Source organism: Tubulanus polymorphus, chromosome 1, assembly GCF_964204645.1.
Source record: "Tubulanus polymorphus chromosome 1, tnTubPoly1.2, whole genome shotgun sequence".
NCBI lineage: Eukaryota > Metazoa > Nemertea > Palaeonemertea > Tubulaniformes > Tubulanidae > Tubulanus > Tubulanus polymorphus.
The window spans coordinates 24,379,389-24,396,240 of record NC_134025.1 but is presented as its reverse complement, the minus strand read 5'-3'; the positions used below and the strand labels follow the sequence as shown (position 1 = coordinate 24,396,240).

General features: G+C 36.4%; 6 protein-coding genes across 8 annotated transcripts; 3 read left to right on the top strand and 3 right to left on the bottom strand.

Annotated features, from left to right (window-relative positions):
• Nucleotides 1-246: 246 nt before the first annotated feature.
• Nucleotides 247-2,405, bottom strand: LOC141912567 (cytochrome c oxidase subunit 8A, mitochondrial-like). Its single transcript, XM_074803853.1, has 2 exons — nucleotides 2,245-2,405; nucleotides 247-662 (listed from the first exon to the last, which is right to left on the bottom strand). The coding sequence occupies exons 1-2, from the start codon at nucleotides 2,356-2,358 to the stop codon at nucleotides 567-569; spliced, it is 210 nt and encodes a 69-aa protein (XP_074659954.1). The 5' UTR covers nucleotides 2,359-2,405; the 3' UTR covers nucleotides 247-566.
• A 309-nt stretch (nucleotides 2,406-2,714) lies between these two features.
• On the bottom strand, nucleotides 2,715-4,519 carry LOC141911066 (uncharacterized). Its single transcript, XM_074802031.1, has 8 exons — nucleotides 4,011-4,519; nucleotides 3,793-3,925; nucleotides 3,631-3,673; nucleotides 3,481-3,541; nucleotides 3,352-3,395; nucleotides 3,203-3,273; nucleotides 2,945-3,031; nucleotides 2,715-2,858 (listed from the first exon to the last, which is right to left on the bottom strand). Exons 1-8 carry the CDS (start codon nucleotides 4,463-4,465, stop codon nucleotides 2,727-2,729), a joined length of 1,026 nt encoding a protein of 341 aa, XP_074658132.1. The 5' UTR covers nucleotides 4,466-4,519; the 3' UTR covers nucleotides 2,715-2,726.
• A 20-nt stretch (nucleotides 4,520-4,539) lies between these two features.
• Nucleotides 4,540-6,707, top strand: LOC141911056 (uncharacterized). Its single transcript, XM_074802020.1, has 4 exons — nucleotides 4,540-4,688; nucleotides 4,885-5,379; nucleotides 5,464-5,567; nucleotides 5,882-6,707. The coding sequence occupies exons 2-4, from the start codon at nucleotides 4,905-4,907 to the stop codon at nucleotides 6,446-6,448; spliced, it is 1,146 nt and encodes a 381-aa protein (XP_074658121.1). The 5' UTR covers nucleotides 4,540-4,688; nucleotides 4,885-4,904; the 3' UTR covers nucleotides 6,449-6,707.
• A 610-nt stretch (nucleotides 6,708-7,317) lies between these two features.
• On the bottom strand, nucleotides 7,318-8,387 carry LOC141914992 (cytochrome c oxidase assembly factor 6 homolog). 3 transcript variants are annotated; one of them, XM_074806345.1, is made up of 3 exons: nucleotides 8,309-8,387; nucleotides 7,587-7,753; nucleotides 7,318-7,486 (listed from the first exon to the last, which is right to left on the bottom strand). In XM_074806345.1, exons 2-3 carry the CDS (start codon nucleotides 7,731-7,733, stop codon nucleotides 7,379-7,381), a joined length of 255 nt encoding a protein of 84 aa, XP_074662446.1. In that variant the 5' UTR covers nucleotides 7,734-7,753; nucleotides 8,309-8,387; the 3' UTR covers nucleotides 7,318-7,378. The 3 variants fall into 3 exon arrangements, with proteins under 3 accessions (XP_074662446.1, XP_074662447.1, XP_074662448.1); XM_074806346.1 differs by having other exon boundaries at nucleotides 8,364-8,382; XM_074806347.1 differs by lacking the exon at nucleotides 8,309-8,387 and adding an exon at nucleotides 8,246-8,281.
• A 77-nt stretch (nucleotides 8,388-8,464) lies between these two features.
• On the top strand, nucleotides 8,465-11,735 carry LOC141908752 (uncharacterized). Its single transcript, XM_074798938.1, has 4 exons — nucleotides 8,465-9,376; nucleotides 9,907-10,030; nucleotides 10,182-10,237; nucleotides 10,497-11,735. The coding sequence occupies exons 1-4, from the start codon at nucleotides 8,606-8,608 to the stop codon at nucleotides 10,632-10,634; spliced, it is 1,089 nt and encodes a 362-aa protein (XP_074655039.1). The 5' UTR covers nucleotides 8,465-8,605; the 3' UTR covers nucleotides 10,635-11,735.
• Nucleotides 11,736-12,098: 363 nt separating this feature from the next.
• On the top strand, nucleotides 12,099-14,277 carry LOC141914879 (uncharacterized). Its single transcript, XM_074806213.1, has 4 exons — nucleotides 12,099-12,171; nucleotides 12,299-12,434; nucleotides 12,781-12,922; nucleotides 13,417-14,277. Exons 1-4 carry the CDS (start codon nucleotides 12,169-12,171, stop codon nucleotides 13,565-13,567), a joined length of 432 nt encoding a protein of 143 aa, XP_074662314.1. The 5' UTR covers nucleotides 12,099-12,168; the 3' UTR covers nucleotides 13,568-14,277.
• Nucleotides 14,278-16,852: the final 2,575 nt, after the last annotated feature.

Here is a 16,852-nt window from a genome sequence, read left to right as displayed (position 1 = left end):
ATATGAGAATAATATGAGAAATTGATAAATTTTTATTAAATCTGAGGAATCCGAAAGTTGTTGTCTGAATGCACACTATCGAACATTGTGGATTCTCACTTGCCATAAGTGGAATCCTCGATTGCCATAGTCGAACATCGAATGACAGGTTAGTCCTTAAATCACAACCAGCAGCTACATTGAACACATCAATAACCAGAGAATTAAAACAAATCATCAAAACCAAAACACGACAGAAAGAAGAAATTTAAAACCACTATATCTAACTTTTATTTTGAAAAGAGTAGAAGTCTTGTACATATTGCAGAGTTGTTATTCATGTAAGCTTTTTCAAACAAAATTTATAATTTTCCGAGTATCCAAAGTACCAATACATTGATCTATATCTGAAAGATGTTTTATACTAAATTTCGAAGTATTCATTTTGAGAAACAAGTCACTGATAATCCATATCATGTCCATAGCTCGTAGATGAAGTGAGATCACAGAAGAAAATTTCGAACATATTCACAAAAAATCTATGTACATGAAGCCATGAGGAAAAGCCATTTAGGGCGGAGCGTAGATTAATCTCTCTTCTTGTAGTTTTCTATATTCATCATAATATAACCAGCGGGAGCTACGACACATATAGACATCACTATACCAACGCCCGCCTTTTCCTGCAATAAAAGAAGGAATATGAATACAAAGTTTTTGTTAAGGTTTAGGTCGCTTGCTTCCCCGCTATGCGACACAAATGCCATTTAAAGGATTAGAGTAAAAATGCATATCCGCACTTCACGTTGATAATGTAATTTGTTGAACAACAAATCACGGTGTAAGACTGCAGGCCGGGCCTGGTTTCATAGACCATGGACATATAAACTAGAATGAGTATCAAAAAGTTATTCCTAGGGGTAAATCCTCAATCTGGGCAACAACCAATATAGTAACAATGAGAAACCATGGTAATAACTGACGAATTTCAAAATAATACCAGGCCTGCCAGCCTGGACCAGGGACTATTTACCTAGCCCAGGCTCTGCAGCGGTCTACTAGTAACTGCCTGCAGTTTGGGTCACCTTTCCACTGTGTGGCACTATCTATAGTTATGGTTAGGCTAGGTACTAGTCAGTAACCTGTCTGTGGTTTAGTTTCACGATCGGATATTTTCACAAACCACAGTCAGGAATGGGAAGGTCATTTTTGTATGAAATCTTCGTCAGCCAATTTGACTGACGAGTAATTTGCCTGGCATTTCATTGTCTCTTAAGATATCCGTCAAATTTTTGTTGTAATCGACACACAACAGATTCGTAGTTTGTCTGATACCTATAACACCTCACCTGACGATCTTAATCCATGTGCAAATCGGCCGTAAAGTGAGAGTAAATTTCCGTAGAGTCAACAGCTGCCATTTTGAAAATTACTGGAGGTGCTGGCACCTGTGGACTGAGGCCAGGACAACAGCACAAACTAACGAAGCGAAACGACGAAATTGAAAAATATTAAGAAATCAAGACTTATTCACATTTTTCTTTTACCAGAATTAATTATTTCATTATTTATAATGGAAAACACGAAGATTTGAAATATAGGTTGGAAAACCATCAAAAATAAAAATTGTCGTTTCGTCTTGAAAGTTTTATCTAAATCCTTGTAGGTCCCCTTGTCTTATCATGCCACATGTGCAATACAGAGAAATGGCGGCCAATGGCGAAATTTGTAAGGAAATTAATTAATTTCTCAAAATAATGTTGATTAATCACTCGAAACATACATAGAATTGGATTATTTCGAAAGGTACCTGTGTTAGTTTGTGAATTAAGCCATTAATTGTGGACTGAAGTGAATAGAAAGTATATTTTTGAAGTGTTACTTTTTTCAACCGTGTTTTGGTCCTTGTCATCCCTAACGTTGGTATAAGCCCATCCGATTATAAAAAGCTTACCACCAACGATTAGGTAACTAACTAGCTAGGTACATAACCATTGATTGATTAGGGACACCCAAAGTGCAGTCGCTCCGGGTTGTTATGGTTTTGGTTTTGGTTAAAACCACCTTACGATTACGATTTTATTTAGACTCCAACCACTTCCATGATATATAGAGACAACTATTACACATGTATACACAAATATTTACAAAACATCACTGAAGTGATTATTTAAAATTAAAAAATGTACAGTCGCTTCCCCAGCGGAATAAACTCAGACTAAGCAAAACGTAATGGCATTGTATCATGAATTCTGAACATCTTACCGGGAAGGAAATCCTATTCTTCGGTGGTCCGGATACTAAATTAGCTCTCTGGATGCCAGATAGCCTCACTAGTGGCAGAGCACGGCTCGAAATTCCTCTTAAAATTCCGGACATCTTAAGTGCGACACTGGAAAGTTCGTAGGGCAAAGATGGTTCAAGGTTACTGGTAGATACTTAATGGGGTACGTCAAAAGTTGGAACAGTATATAACCCGGACGGTTCTTTTGGATTAAAAGTCGGACCGTCGGTGGTTGTAGATTTTTTGGGTTGGTTGCAGCTGAAAACATAACTGAGTGGTTTTCAGGACAAACCAACACATTCCTCAAAAAATCCTCTGCTTGAAAAACCTTTGAAAACTTACTTTCGGGCCTGCAACCGAAATAGAATATTCAGCAAAACTGAGGTCATCTCTTGATCAATAAAAAATATTTATTAAATACTAAAAATTATATAATTAAGAAATGATTCATGCAAAATTTGTCCTAAACATTTTCTTGTTGAATTGTGTCAGCTACTGATAAAACTTGTCCATGACGATGATTATCATCAGTCGTAGTTTGATTTACGTCTATATCTGTGCAGTTCATCTCCGATGTTTCGTCAGCAATCGTTTCCTAAACGAACAATTGATAAATTCTCAATGGTAAACAAATGAATTTCCAGAAATCTTCTAAATCATAATATTTAAATGTCAAGATACCTTGTTCACTGCTACCACTGATGATAGATAGGAGCTTGTCTTCTGAGTGAATAATTCCAGCTTATCGAGTAGAACTTTCGCTTGTTCCTATAAAGCAGCAGCAAGACATGTGTATATGAATGAATCGATTGCCAGGAGAGTTTGCAGTAACATTAAAATCATCATCATCATCATTTGTGAAGGATCTGGTGCTAGGCTCATTCGAGGCTGTGGTTATACTCGAGTAGTCATTGAAAGGAACTATGACGCCTACGGTACCTTTTGCTTTAAACGAATTTCATTAACATTTTCTTTTTCCTGTTGCTCCACATTCAAACTCTTCAATGAAACTAAAACAAATAAAATCAATAAAATATACGCATAGAGGCAGTTTGTTTTTTGCTCAGATTTTAACTTTACTGCCATACCAGGGTCTATTTGAAGCTCAATCAATCTGTTCTCACACATTTCTCTGAATCAGAAAAAATTCAGCTTCATCGAAATCACAATAAAGATAAAATGACAACACAACATGTGATTCAAAGGTTTTCACTCACAATTTTTTACCAAGTGCGGTTGAACTTTTTATATATTCAGCATCTTTAATTGATAATGTTTCTACAATAAAATGATAGTGCAAATCTTCTAAATACTCTCCATCTAAATCATCATTCAATCACGAAATTTGAAATTCTGCTCTCTCTTACCCAAAAGTTCGTTCTTTTCACCTTGAAGATCTTTAACTTGCCCCTAGAGTAGAAGACCAGGAATCACATGACACGGAGCAAACAAATCTTTAATAGCTCACAACTATACACCACTTTTAAGAGCTACCAAATTTCAGTCAATCTTGTCTACAATACCGGTACCTGATATGTGCGAAGTTCATCTTCAAGATTTGATACCATTAGTTTGTGGTTTTCTTCTGTCGTCCGCATTTTTAGTTCTAGTTCTTCATATTTTTGCCTCAGTTCAAGCTCAGCTTGGCGAAGTTGTGAATATCTAGAAAAGAATTACGCAGAACTCAAGCTTTTTTCAAATGCTATTACTTCGAAATAAGTGAATCTAGCTAACAGTTAAAACGCACCCCATTGTAGATTGCTTAACATTGATTTTCTTTGCCGAAACAGGAAATGTTTTTTGGTTTGAGAATTTGATTTCCGGCTTCATACTGAAGTCAATTCGACATTTCGCTTTCAGCGGGTTACGTTTCGGTGATTGTGTGATAGTAGGACTGGACTTTGAGACGAATCTTTTCCGTTTTCCAACTGAAGCAAGATCCTTTTTCGAAGTGGAAAATGCGCCCAGCTTTTTCGGACTGTGAAGTTTTGATGACACATTTGTGGCGCTTGCAGTTTTTGTAACCGTAACCTTTTTGAGCGGATCATTGAACGTCCGAGTAATTTTTGATGATACTTTTTGATTATTGTTCATTTTGTTGTCTTTCTTAGCGACCAATACAACATTATTTTTTTGTTTCTCGGTTTTTACTAATGTTACATCACTACAGCTTTCTTCAGTATTTGTTGATACAGAAGACATCTTGTTTTATTCACGTCAGTTCCTATAATTTCTCGATTCTGCCTTTTTGAAATTGGTACCATCTGAAATACGGACTCGGCCCCGGTTCCGGCCGCAGTCAAAACGTCTAATAGACTGGTTGCCACTAGCGCGCAGTCTCGGAGCCAACCTTTTTGTCATGTAACCAACCAAAACAAATGCCGTGCCGAGTGCTTGGTTTTGAAAAGAAAAATAGCCGAATGAAGTAAGTTTCGACCATTTAATCTCATTGATTGCACCCAGTAAAAGATGGTGATAGTTAATTAAGAGCACACTGATTTCTGGAAGTTAATTGTGTCGTGAACTGCTGCTGAACATTGTGAACTGCTGAACATTTTCAACAAATTTTAAATAAAACCTACTACAAATCGAATTTAAATGTATTTTATTCCGCTTTTTAGCCCATTCCAACTGAAACAACATGGATTTCGAGTCGATTGAGTATGAAATTCAAAAGTTTGTCTCTGCAAAATCGGCGGAGAAAGTGTTCCTTGAGGTGAAACAGACCTGTATTTCAGTGAAGCATTCGTCGAAATGCGGCTCCACTGTGCTGGCTATTTTGTGGGTGAAAGTCTTACAGCATGCCAACAATTTCCCAGCCAGTCGATATCCATATAAAAAACACAAAGACCACGTCGGAGTTGAAAAATTGATTTTGAAAGCTGAAGATGTTACGATTACAGTGTACATGAAAAAAGGAACAATTATGATCCAAGGTCAATTCATATTGGATTGGTTTCGAAGACGATTTCTGGAACTGTTAGAACGATATGATGCTCCTTGTCCTTTGAATCCAGTGAAGCCGATGTCTTATCCCATAAATAATGGTGCTGATGAAATTATATCGGCATATGTTCCAGGAGCTTCTTTCAACGTGAATATTCATGAACAGAAAGGTATTTTTCTCAAAACTCAGATTCTAAATTGGACTCAAAGCGTGAAGTTACCAGTGTATAATGTTGAACATTTATTTCTTTAAGATTCAGAAAAAGAAATACCTCCAGCTCCACCGGCAACTGCTGAAACATTACCAGTATCTATTGATGATATTGTCAATTGTATGGAATCACTTAATCTTGATATGGTAAGCGCTATAAGTAGTTACACATCAGGGGCCAATTGCTCGAAAGTTGGTTTTCCTTACCAGTAGATGAATACCATAGTAACAATGAATTCTTAATTGTCACTATGTCAACTATCCACTGTTTAACTCAAAACAGCCTTTGAGCAACTGTCCCCTGGTTTATGAGAAGTCTCAATAAAGAATTGTGCACGTTCATTTGGATTTTGATTTGTTCACTCAAATTTTCCATTCGTACTGGAGAACTGCGTTAAAGAGATATATGAGTTATCAAAATCTGGATTTTCTTAAGTTTGTTACCGTAAAATCTCTTTCAGTTGACTGCCGGACAGTTGAAAGACGAGCTCAGAATGCTGAGGAATTGTTGCGTGAAAAACGGACAAAAATACATCTATCCCCTTTGGCGGGCGCTGTTGAACAAATGGATCGGTCAGGGATATAAGACATTCATCGTCACTCCTTTTTTGGATAAGGATCGTTTGATGAACGTGGCCGATATTTTACTGACAAACCGAAACAACGTGAACGCCGGTGAACTGGAGGCGATGTACGTGCGAAAGAAGTGCGATGATCCGAAATCCATTCATCAGCTGAAAAAAGAGCTGCTAGACGAGTACTTGCCTAATAAACAAGTACACATCGAGTATCATTTTTTTTCGAAAATTATCTATCCAATCGAGCGATTTCATTGTAAGTTCATCGCTGGTGTGAAAGACGATAAAGCCGAAGTGTTGATCACCAGCGCTAATTTTCATGCGAATCATTTCGTTTGTGATAATTTCGAAACGGTTGTTTTTCAGACAATGTCTGAGAAAGATTTCAGACGTTGTTTTATAAAACCTATCATTTCATGTGTCTCCAGTGATGTTAATAATTGTGACTAACACAATGAAACTTTAATATCATTATGTAAATGCTTATTTGCTGTAAAATTTGAGATTTAATGGTTTTTATTGTACGTGTAGATATGATCATGAGTACATATTTTATTTTCAATCAAGTTTGGTAAAATTTTCCAATTGTCAACTTTTAAATCCTCAATATGGAAGGTCTGATCTATAAATTGTTTTATGTTAGGTCATTTATTGCGGAATGCATAGAACGTCAAATGTTTTAATTGTTTTAAAGTTCTGTTGAATTGAAGATAGCTACCATTTTAGAAATTTAGTTTTTCATGTTATCTAAGCTTTATTTAAATAAGTATTGTTTTTATACCAATTTATTTGATCCATATACGAATGTATAGGATAAATCAAATAAAATACTTATCCTATACCCATCAATTCATGCCTTCTCATTTCTTATGGAAATGGGTCTTCCTCGGTCATCGCCATGAGCTTCCACTTTCATCTTGACTCCGTTGCTAATCGAAAAATGGTCCTGCATGGAATACTGGGTAAGAAACTTCATTGGCAAGGATTCAAACCTGATGGCATCGCTACTCAGCCACGGCACGAAACCTTGCCACATGCACAGCTTTACCACGAAAAACTGGCAGTGCCAATTAGATTGCCAAGGCAAATTTCACGGAAAAACTATTAATGGAAAACCGGGGCTAAAATAAAACGGGATATCTGATCAGCTGATAATGCCATCATCGAAGTTGTATTCTTGTGTGGCAGGGGTTCCAATGCCATCAGGTCAAATCCCTGCAAGGCGGATGGATGAGTAGGAAACTGGAGATAGCATTGCTTTCTCTCGAATATGTACCCAAATGAAATATTCACAGTAGAGTTAATATCATAATCACGGCATTTATTACTGTTATATCAACAAAGCTTATTTTCTATAAATATCACAAATCAGTAAATCTGTCACGATGTTCCAGATTTCTTCTTAACTCCATCTATTGGTTCATATCCATCATTCTCCATTTTGTCTTTGAACTTCAGATATCCTTTCCTTCTATCGAAGTATTTCACCTACAGAGTAAAGAAATGCCAATTAGAAAGTAAATGTCAAAAATAGAACTCAATCATAAACAGATCAGTATTCAAATAAGGAAATTTTGAAAAAGCCAACCCATGAAAGAGAACAAGTGTTTTCAAATTGCTCTCTTAATTTCAAGCATTTCGATTTATCATCATTGTTCTCATCTAGACATTTCCAGTAGAGATCTCTGGCAAACCAGCATTTTTTTCTTTCAGCCTGGGATGGTGCAGCTGCCATAGTACTTGAGTAAAGGATTTCTAAAATATGATACATATGATAAAGATCAAACCTAACCTGGGCAAAATGCTCACAGACTAATACTAAATTTACTCTTCCAGAGACATATTCGTACCCATTGACATGTTTTTTTGAAAGAGAGATGCATGCAGATTTTAAAAAATAACTAATTCATTTGCTGAAAATCAGTGAAACCCCATTACAAGGATCTATTGGTTATGAACTAAGAATCCATTTTTAATAATTTTATGGATATGACGAACCATTAATTCAAACCCAACCGGACATATTTTCTGGTCTCCTAAAGTGGCCACTCACGTCCTAAAGTTCGTTATTTTGTAAGGAAGTTCCACTCAAACTCACTAAACCGAAAAATTGAGACGACCATTTTATTATTTTCCACTTGACCAGACCTGTTGACTTGGTCTTGCCTTGGTCCGTAACTCTTTTTTAGACTAGTTAAATAAAGCTCAAACTCAGAGTAAAGTTGAGTGGAACATGAAACTGCTTACTGATGTCTCTTTGATTGGTCAATATCCGTACTAAATGAGTGACTAATTAATGACTTAACTTACACTTTTATAGTACTTTTTAACCCATGTAATTGTGTAATTAATGAAAATATTTTACCACAGTCTTCGACCTTGAGTTTTCAGTCAGAATTTCAATTCAAATACAAATTATTTATTCACTAATCAAAGTCCACAACCGGCGAATAGGATATACCCCATGCGAAAAATAATGGTTGCCGAAGTGAAGTGAAGAAATATTGAGGGAGTAACTACATTTGTTGGTTCATCTGGCCGTTTCTGTAGCTTAATTTTGACCATTGATAGGAAGGATTTGAAGAACCTCAACGAAACTACATCGTTATGTCCGGGATTCCCTCTCAAAACGTCCAAAAGGGGGAATTTGCTGTCGCGGACAACTGTCGCCCGTCCTGTGGTGATCCAACAACAAAAACGGCACAATCATCATCTGTTTCAGACCATGAAACCACCACTAAATTATTAGAAAATGCTGATGAAAATCACAGTAATAACTCATCTTCGCACAAAACTAAGAATAATATGATGAACGGTTTCGTAAGCATACATCATGATAAGTCGATTATTGAAAATGGACTTTTAACTCATAAAACCAACAACAGAGTAAAAGTGACGAATGAAACTGCAGATCATGTGAATTCAGCGATATCTGTGTTAACGCCGATTAATATCGGATCCAATAATCAACACATCGGCGATCAATCGACTAATGATAAGTCGATAACTACGACAACAAACAATTTAAAGCCATCATCGGTGGCGAACGCGTTAGAATGCTCCCATTTGAATTCATGCGTTCAAAAGTGTTCTAAAGCTGATGTGCTTAACGATGTGACGTTAGACACGGAACAGAAACTAGGTACGCTAAGTTTAGACGATAGCGAATCGAAACAAAGGACTGATGAGGAAAGAACTGAATCGTCGTCGAAATCGCAAAAAATTAGTGCTCCAACCAGTGAAATTAGTTATGTTGTGTATGAATCGGAGAGACAAATGCCTGACATAATGAGGCTTATTACTAAAGACCTATCAGAACCGTATTCTATATACACTTACCGGTATTTTATACACAATTGGCCGAAACTGTGTTTTTTGGTAAGTTTATCTCCACTAAAAGTTTGAATGAAAATATCACTCCTTTTGATTGATGTCAAATGTAAAGCGCTAAAATAGTGAAGGAACAACCAATTCACCGAAGAAGTTTTTGAACTACTGGGCCCAGTAACAATGGACTTTGAATTATCATTACGTCAACTATCCACTGGTTAGCTCCAACCAACTTTTGAGCAACTTTTGAGCTTTTGGGGTTGGCTCTAATAGAGCCTGGTTCAACTTAAACCCCTAAGCTAACTCAATTAAAAATGAATGAGGGCCCTGTTCTACCAGCTAGATGGTGATCAGAATTCAGTTCATTTTCAATAAACTCGCATCTAGATTTTTAACTACCCACATTAAACATAAGGGTAAACTCAATTGAGCTGAATATAACGCAATTTTCATTCATAGATTTTGAGAAATTATGGATTGATGCTAATTGAATCTGAGAAGAAATCTTCTTGCCGATCAAGTTGTCCAATTAATGAGATGATCTTAAAAATTAGCAAGTTTTTTCTTGGTTCATATAGGCTATGGATGGTGATATTACAATTGGTGCCATTGTCTGTAAGCTGGATCTTCATAAGAAGATGGTTAGACGAGGATATATTGCTATGTTAGCTGTTGATTCCAATTACAGAAGAAGAAAAATTGGTAGGCAACATTTGTTGGAGCATGAATAAAAAGACTCCCTCTCAATCCCAAATATTTCAATCCTTTGTTGTATCGGTACCCAGCCGTGACTTTTGCATCTTTCATTTTTGTAGTGGAATAATAATTTTCTTCATTGTTTTCTTCTACACAGGATCACAATTGGTACTAAAAGCCATCAAAGCTATGGTTGCCGATGAATGTGATGAGGTACGCGTCTTAAGAGTAAAAACTGTTAATTCTAACGAAATTATAACCTCTAATTTTTCGGAACAGTACAATTTTCTATGAGACGAGAAGATATACAATAATATCCCTGTAAGATGATAAAGAGAGAAATCCCGCAATAAATTCAGCCAAAACGAGAAACTTGCATAGAGGAATATATATATTTGCGCAACGTTTCGGCTAAAGACTATTAGCCATCATCAGGCATACAATTTTCAATGTTGATTCGAATCTTTTGCAGGTTGTGCTAGAAACGGAAATAACCAATAAAGCTGCCTTACACTTGTACGAAAACCTTGGCTTCGTTCGAGATAAACGACTGTTTCGATATTATCTAAACGGTGTCGATGCCTTAAGATTAAAACTGTGGTTGAGGTGAATAACAGACTGTTTTATGATAAACTGATATATATGTATATGGACGTCAATGACTGCAAACGAGTATAACATGGTTTTGGATATAGATTGAGGATATTTGTCACAGTTATTGACTTAATCAGTTTATAGGCAGTCAATTTACGAAAATTTAATTGTACCCCATTACGTATGTGGTATTCAACTCACAATATTATGTTACCTCATTAATAAGATCGGTAAAGCGTGATAAGCATGGTGATTAATTGTCCTTTGTTTGCGTCACATGTCTGTTTATTACTTATCTTTAAGTCTTAAGTGAATAAACGCTATATCTATGTAGGCGTATCAATTGACGAAGTCCCATGATAAGAATTTGGAGATTTTATTTGAAAATATTTTATGCAAATAAGCAAGCATTAATCATCATATGGAATGATGACTTCTCATCATTGATTTGTCAAGAATGATTCATTAATTGGGTCTCTATTTGGCAACAATCAATTAAGACTTAATATGAAACCGTTCACAAATTTGGCAACAATCAATTAAGACTTAATATGAAACCGTTCACAATTTCCTTATTCAGGACATTAGTGTTTGCTTTCATTTGTTTGAATATGAGAAAGCTGCAGCAATAAATGCCTTGTTTTTTGTAAGTAATATATAATGAAATGTTCTATTGTTTGTTTATCTACCTAAGAGATAAATTTTATCTTAGAAAATATTGATTGCTTGTGATGCCTTTAAAAAATGTGTGGTTTGCTAGATGTTTGTATGATAGTTACAAAAGTTGCTTGAATTCGGTAATTTATTTATTACACTTAATTGTCAAAAAGCTATTTTATTTAGTCGGATTGTATTAAGGGAATTTTTGGTGTAGTACCCGGTATCTTAAGAAGCTTAGTGCTACCTCCGGTTACGGAGCTTTCAGTTATAGAATGTCTGTAACTCATGAGTCAAATCTAGATATCTGAATCCGGAGACCTGGGCTCTAATCGCCTATATTTGTATGATATTTGCACCATAAAATGCGTAATGATGATTCTAAATATGTATTATTAATATGAATGAAATTGGTTTTTTGTAAATTTTCTGAGCTGTAAATAAACAATTGCGACTTAAATTTTAGCATTAGTTTTCAACTTTTTGTTTCAAATGTGGAAATTTATCAATTTGGGTGGCAGCAGAAAAAAGTAAAAAACGGATTGAGCAAAGAAAGTTTGACATAATTAGAAAAAACTAAGGACCATCAGGGATTTTATCGAATCATGCCCAAAAACGACACGATTTGAATGGCCTGCCGTTTCAAAAGACAAAAACCCATTTCTTTTATCCACTAAATAATAACATTCCAAACAAAGACAAATTGTATGATTGACAGTGTTTTCAAAGGCCCGCACCATTTCCGTTTCCCTAGTCCGTTGTATACTTAAATCCTAGTCCGCGTTTTATGCTCGACTCCACTGACTGGAATTATTCAAGGTCGTCGATCATTCTCCCCGAGATTTTTTTTCGATTTTCTAAATTTTGCTCAGAGAAGCAGAGAAGACTAAAATATGGTTAGTAGCTTCAATTCACTTACTTACCCACACTTGTCTAAATTCTTAAATACTCACCCTATCGAACTTTATTCATCTAGAAATAAAGATGATGCTTTTTGACATCTTTTGAATTTGACATTTTCAGGCATCTGGAGTCCAAGTAAGAGATGAATGCGTTACGACTCTTGAAGAAATCAGGATGGACAGACTTTACAGATATGTTGTTCTCGGGCTCTCAGATGACTTAAAAGAAATATGTGTATTGAAGAAATCTTCAAGGGGTATGTATTGTAGTTGCACCAGTTTGGTCAGAGAAAGAAAAACATCCATCATGACGGCTACAATGTGCTAGTGGAAAACACTTGCCACCAGCTCTGACAATTGATGGGAAGTTAACCAAACACAGTACGCCTCAGTTGTAAACAGAGGATACAGAAAGATCTTTTCAATATGTTCAATCTTCAGTAAAAAGCACTTGTTCATCCAATATTGTCCGATAAAAAGCCATTTCCACTTAATTCCGCGATTTTTGGTAAGTGTACGAATGTCTGTATTTAGTTAATTGTAATGTATCTGAAATGAATTCGTAAACGTAAGGAATAATTAAGTTTTTGAATATTTCTTTAGATGCTACGTATGAAGATTTCATTGAAGATATGATGGATGCTGCTAAGAAACGCCAGTGTCGATATGCTATATTTGATGTTTCATATGATGCAGGCAATGGTGATGAGCGGGCGCCTAGAGAAAAACTGTGTCTTATCATGTGGTTAGTACATTTACCCGATCATATCTGAAATATCTCCCCATGATCTTATTTAAGATACCCACAATAACGCTTTGTCCATTTTCACAAAGCTAGAATTTTGTCTTCGATAGGACAATTTCAATGATTTCATAGTGGACATGACGAACATGGTTTTTAACGAATATACTTTCTGCTCGCCTGAAATTCATTGAAATGAGGTTCCACTTGAGAAATGATGGACTAATATGCCAGCAGAAAATGAAAACTAATCAATTCTATGCTTAGGCTAAAAAATTGATACCTTGTTTCTCATTTCTGCTGCACTACTTAAAAGTTGACCTGGCCGGTCGCCTCTCTAACCTGTACCTAACTTTTTAAAAATAAAAACATGATCAAGCTATGTATAACAGACCTGGCAGCTAAAGAAATCAACTGATAACAAATTTTATTGCAGTTTACAAAATGACCCATAAAATTTCTATAAACGGGCTGGTGATGTTATATGTATTCTACAGGTCGCCAGATAATGCTACAATCAAGCAGAAGATGTTGTACACTAGCAGCAGTGATGCACTGAAGAAGAAACTAGAAGGAATCTCAAAACATCTGCAAGCAACGGATATGGATGAAATCTCATGGGAGACAATACTGACAAAATGCAAGTGATAGAGCCCAGCCCTGCTTACTCCAACCTCTATGCAATGATTTCAATCAATTTTTTCATTGAAGGATCGAGGTGCTTATCCAATGCTCTCACAATTATGGCCAATATAGTATTCATACGATACTTGGATCATATTCAAGTGAAGTGAAATGCAATTTTCAGTTATTACGTTTAGTCTGTTCTTTCAATTTTGACCACTCCTTGATTCCTTGTACATATTCTAGTGGAAATTTATCAATTGGACAATCAATACATAAAGATCATAATTTTTTGTCTCAGTCTGAAGAATTATATAGATCTTTTTGTTTATTTTAGAATATTTTACTACCAAATATCTACCTGCATTTACCATTATTTTGCACTAAAGTGTATCATTTATCCTTGTTTGTTAAGAATTTTTGTTTTATTTTGTTCGCATAAGATGTAAATAGAAACAATCAGTATTTCGCTTTATTTTTACATTTTCATCAACATATGGATTGTCTCTTAGAGTATTTACCCTTCAAACACTCAGTTCTTCCAATCAATCAATAAGTTCATTGTAAATTGCAATATTTGATAGCAATAGCATAATTACATCAGATTAGGTGTTTGTCCCCGTCTTTCATTTCTCCACATTCCATCCTCCGACAGTATTGCCTTCTTTCTGCTGAAAATAATATGCCTTTGCTAATGAACAATCGATTAATCATTTTATTTCATTTTCATTGTTCCCGTTGTGCTTTTTGTATTTTTGAAAATATAAACTTTATTCGTTTAAAGGAGAGTGTACGTTTTTGTCTTATTCTATTCTAAGTCGACTGCATTGAATCATGGAACTGTAAGCTTACAGTTTTATATTTAAAGATTTTACAGTTCTATGATCATTCGTGTTGGCCCGCGGACGTGTATCATAAACCGGGAAGTGCTGCCACCTACGTAATTGAGCGAATGTCCATGAAATACAAAAACAGTAGAAGATTAATGGGCCTATATCTAAATAAGCTTCCTTTCCAATTCCAAAGAAAAGTTTTAGCCTATTACAGAATTGAACCTAGATCTTGCGGGTTAAAACCCTGTGTTTGTAACCTTTTCCACCTTATGGTTTGCGATCATTCAAATGCGACTTGTGACTGTGTACTGTACTCGGACTGTACACTGTTGTAGACGGTGTCTGTTATGTAATAATGTAGGTGCTCCTTAGTCAAGTACCCCTTTAGCCGTCGTTCCACAAGCAACCGGTTGTGGGGAACCGGGAACAATGAATGGTATTCAGATTAGGTGCTCCTGTGCTGCGCTGGTTGGTTGGTCAGCTGTGACTGACTTCTCGCATGGCTGGTCAGCATTGTCAATGTCAAGTCTTTCTGGCCATATAAATGTACGGTCAGGCATTGGTACTCTATTCATTAGCAGTAACCTATTCTCCGATAACAAAGAATATTATCAGACCCAGCAGCTATTTCTACAATTTTTTAGTAAAAGATTTAGTGGCCTAGTTCTTATAGATATAGTTATATTTTACAAGAAAAACCAATAGGATATTTTTACACTGGCTTCGTAAATGAAAACATTGGAAAAATCAAATCATTCAAATCTAAAAGATGTAGTCTCGTTAAACAAATTTCACAATCGATTAAACAAATTGTTTCCCCAAATTTGAAACTTGGCCAGGGGTTCTGTCGTCCGAATGCTTCCACATACAGCTGCAAATTGGGGTGGTCCAGACCCATTGAGACAATCCTGAGATGAGTTTAGTATCTAGCTGTTCTTGTTTCTTACCCTTCAGCTGTGGCGGATCCAGACCGTATTAGCCGTATTGCCCAACACGGTCTAGAATTTTTAAGTGCCCTTCGAAATTTCACCGGCAATATTTTGACGGCATTATTTCAGCAACCGCTAATTCCGTGTCCGGAATCCGGGCATGATTATAAAATTAATCGGTAAATACTACTGCCGAGAAAGTGAGGAGAGATAATGATATTTGATATAAGGCCTTTAATCATGATAAACTAGAAAGGCCACTTTCCTTTTTCAAGGGGCACTCATGCTTTAGATGAGGGCACCTTGTCCTTGCCTTTTCAGGGAGGGCTAAAGGGGCACTCGTACTTTAGAAGAGGGCACTATACGCGGAAAATGTTGAAGAAAAGGGCACTTTGCCTTTTCAAGGGGCACGCTCAGGCTTTAATTCACAGTGAATGCTGAAGAAAAAGGCACTTTTTTGCCTAATTCTTAAAATTTTAGGGGCACTTTTGGTTTGGAATACGGCACACCACATACGGATAAATGTGAAGACGAGGCAATTTTTGCCGATTGTTAACAATGAAGGGGCACTTAGCCATATTCTGTATAATTGTTAAGGAGCACATTTAAAGGTTATAGGGGCACTAGGGAAAATATAAAAAACAATGCCAGTGTTTTTCATGGGTGTCTTCTGTGAAATTCATTGTTGATCTTGGTTGGTGACAACCATTCTTTCATGGGTTCGTCAGCTTCATTTTTTATCCGCATCTGTTGAAATCTTGGCTCGGATTCGTTTATTCTAGATTGCTCTGCTAGTCTCTAAAAGCCTTTAAATGGTACCATATTTTCCAAATTTTATGGGGGTGGGCCCCCAGACCCCCCTCCAATGACTTCGCGCCTTTGGCGCTCGCATTGACCTGGATACTGGGTGTGATCACCAGATCAGAAAGGTGCCCTTAAATTTCCTTCCAATACTGTCCACCTATCCCCCTGGATCCGCCCCTGTTCAGATCATCTGGTATTTGGACTACCCTAAGATGTACCATGAAGTTCCTTCCCCCAAAGTCGGGGTCAGTTGCTGAAAAGTTGGTTAGAGTTAACCAGTGGATACTTGATGTTATGACAATTAAAAGTGCATTGTTACTATGTTATTTATTCGTCAGTTATCTTTAACCAACCTTTGAGCAACTTAGACTTATGATACCAGTATCTCTCTACCTCTGGCTTTTAATGTCTCTGCCTCTGATATCACTGGTTATGGCTCCGATACGACTTATATATTCGAATATACATATTTACTGGTGGTTGCCGTGGAAAAAGAAGAAAAAAATGTTCTTGAATGTTGATGTATACTAATGCAGAGTTAATGTGTTGATTGCAAGCTGCACTGCGCACGGGTACTGCAAGAGGGGCTGTGAAGTATGTATGAGTAGTCGAGAGAGGTTCTTCAGACTAGCGAAATAATAATACACCAACAGCATAAAGTAGAATTTAATCTTGTTCGACTTATCTTTCTACTACTAGCACGACTTCGAGATCTATTTCTTCTCGCAATCGGTCCGCTCTGT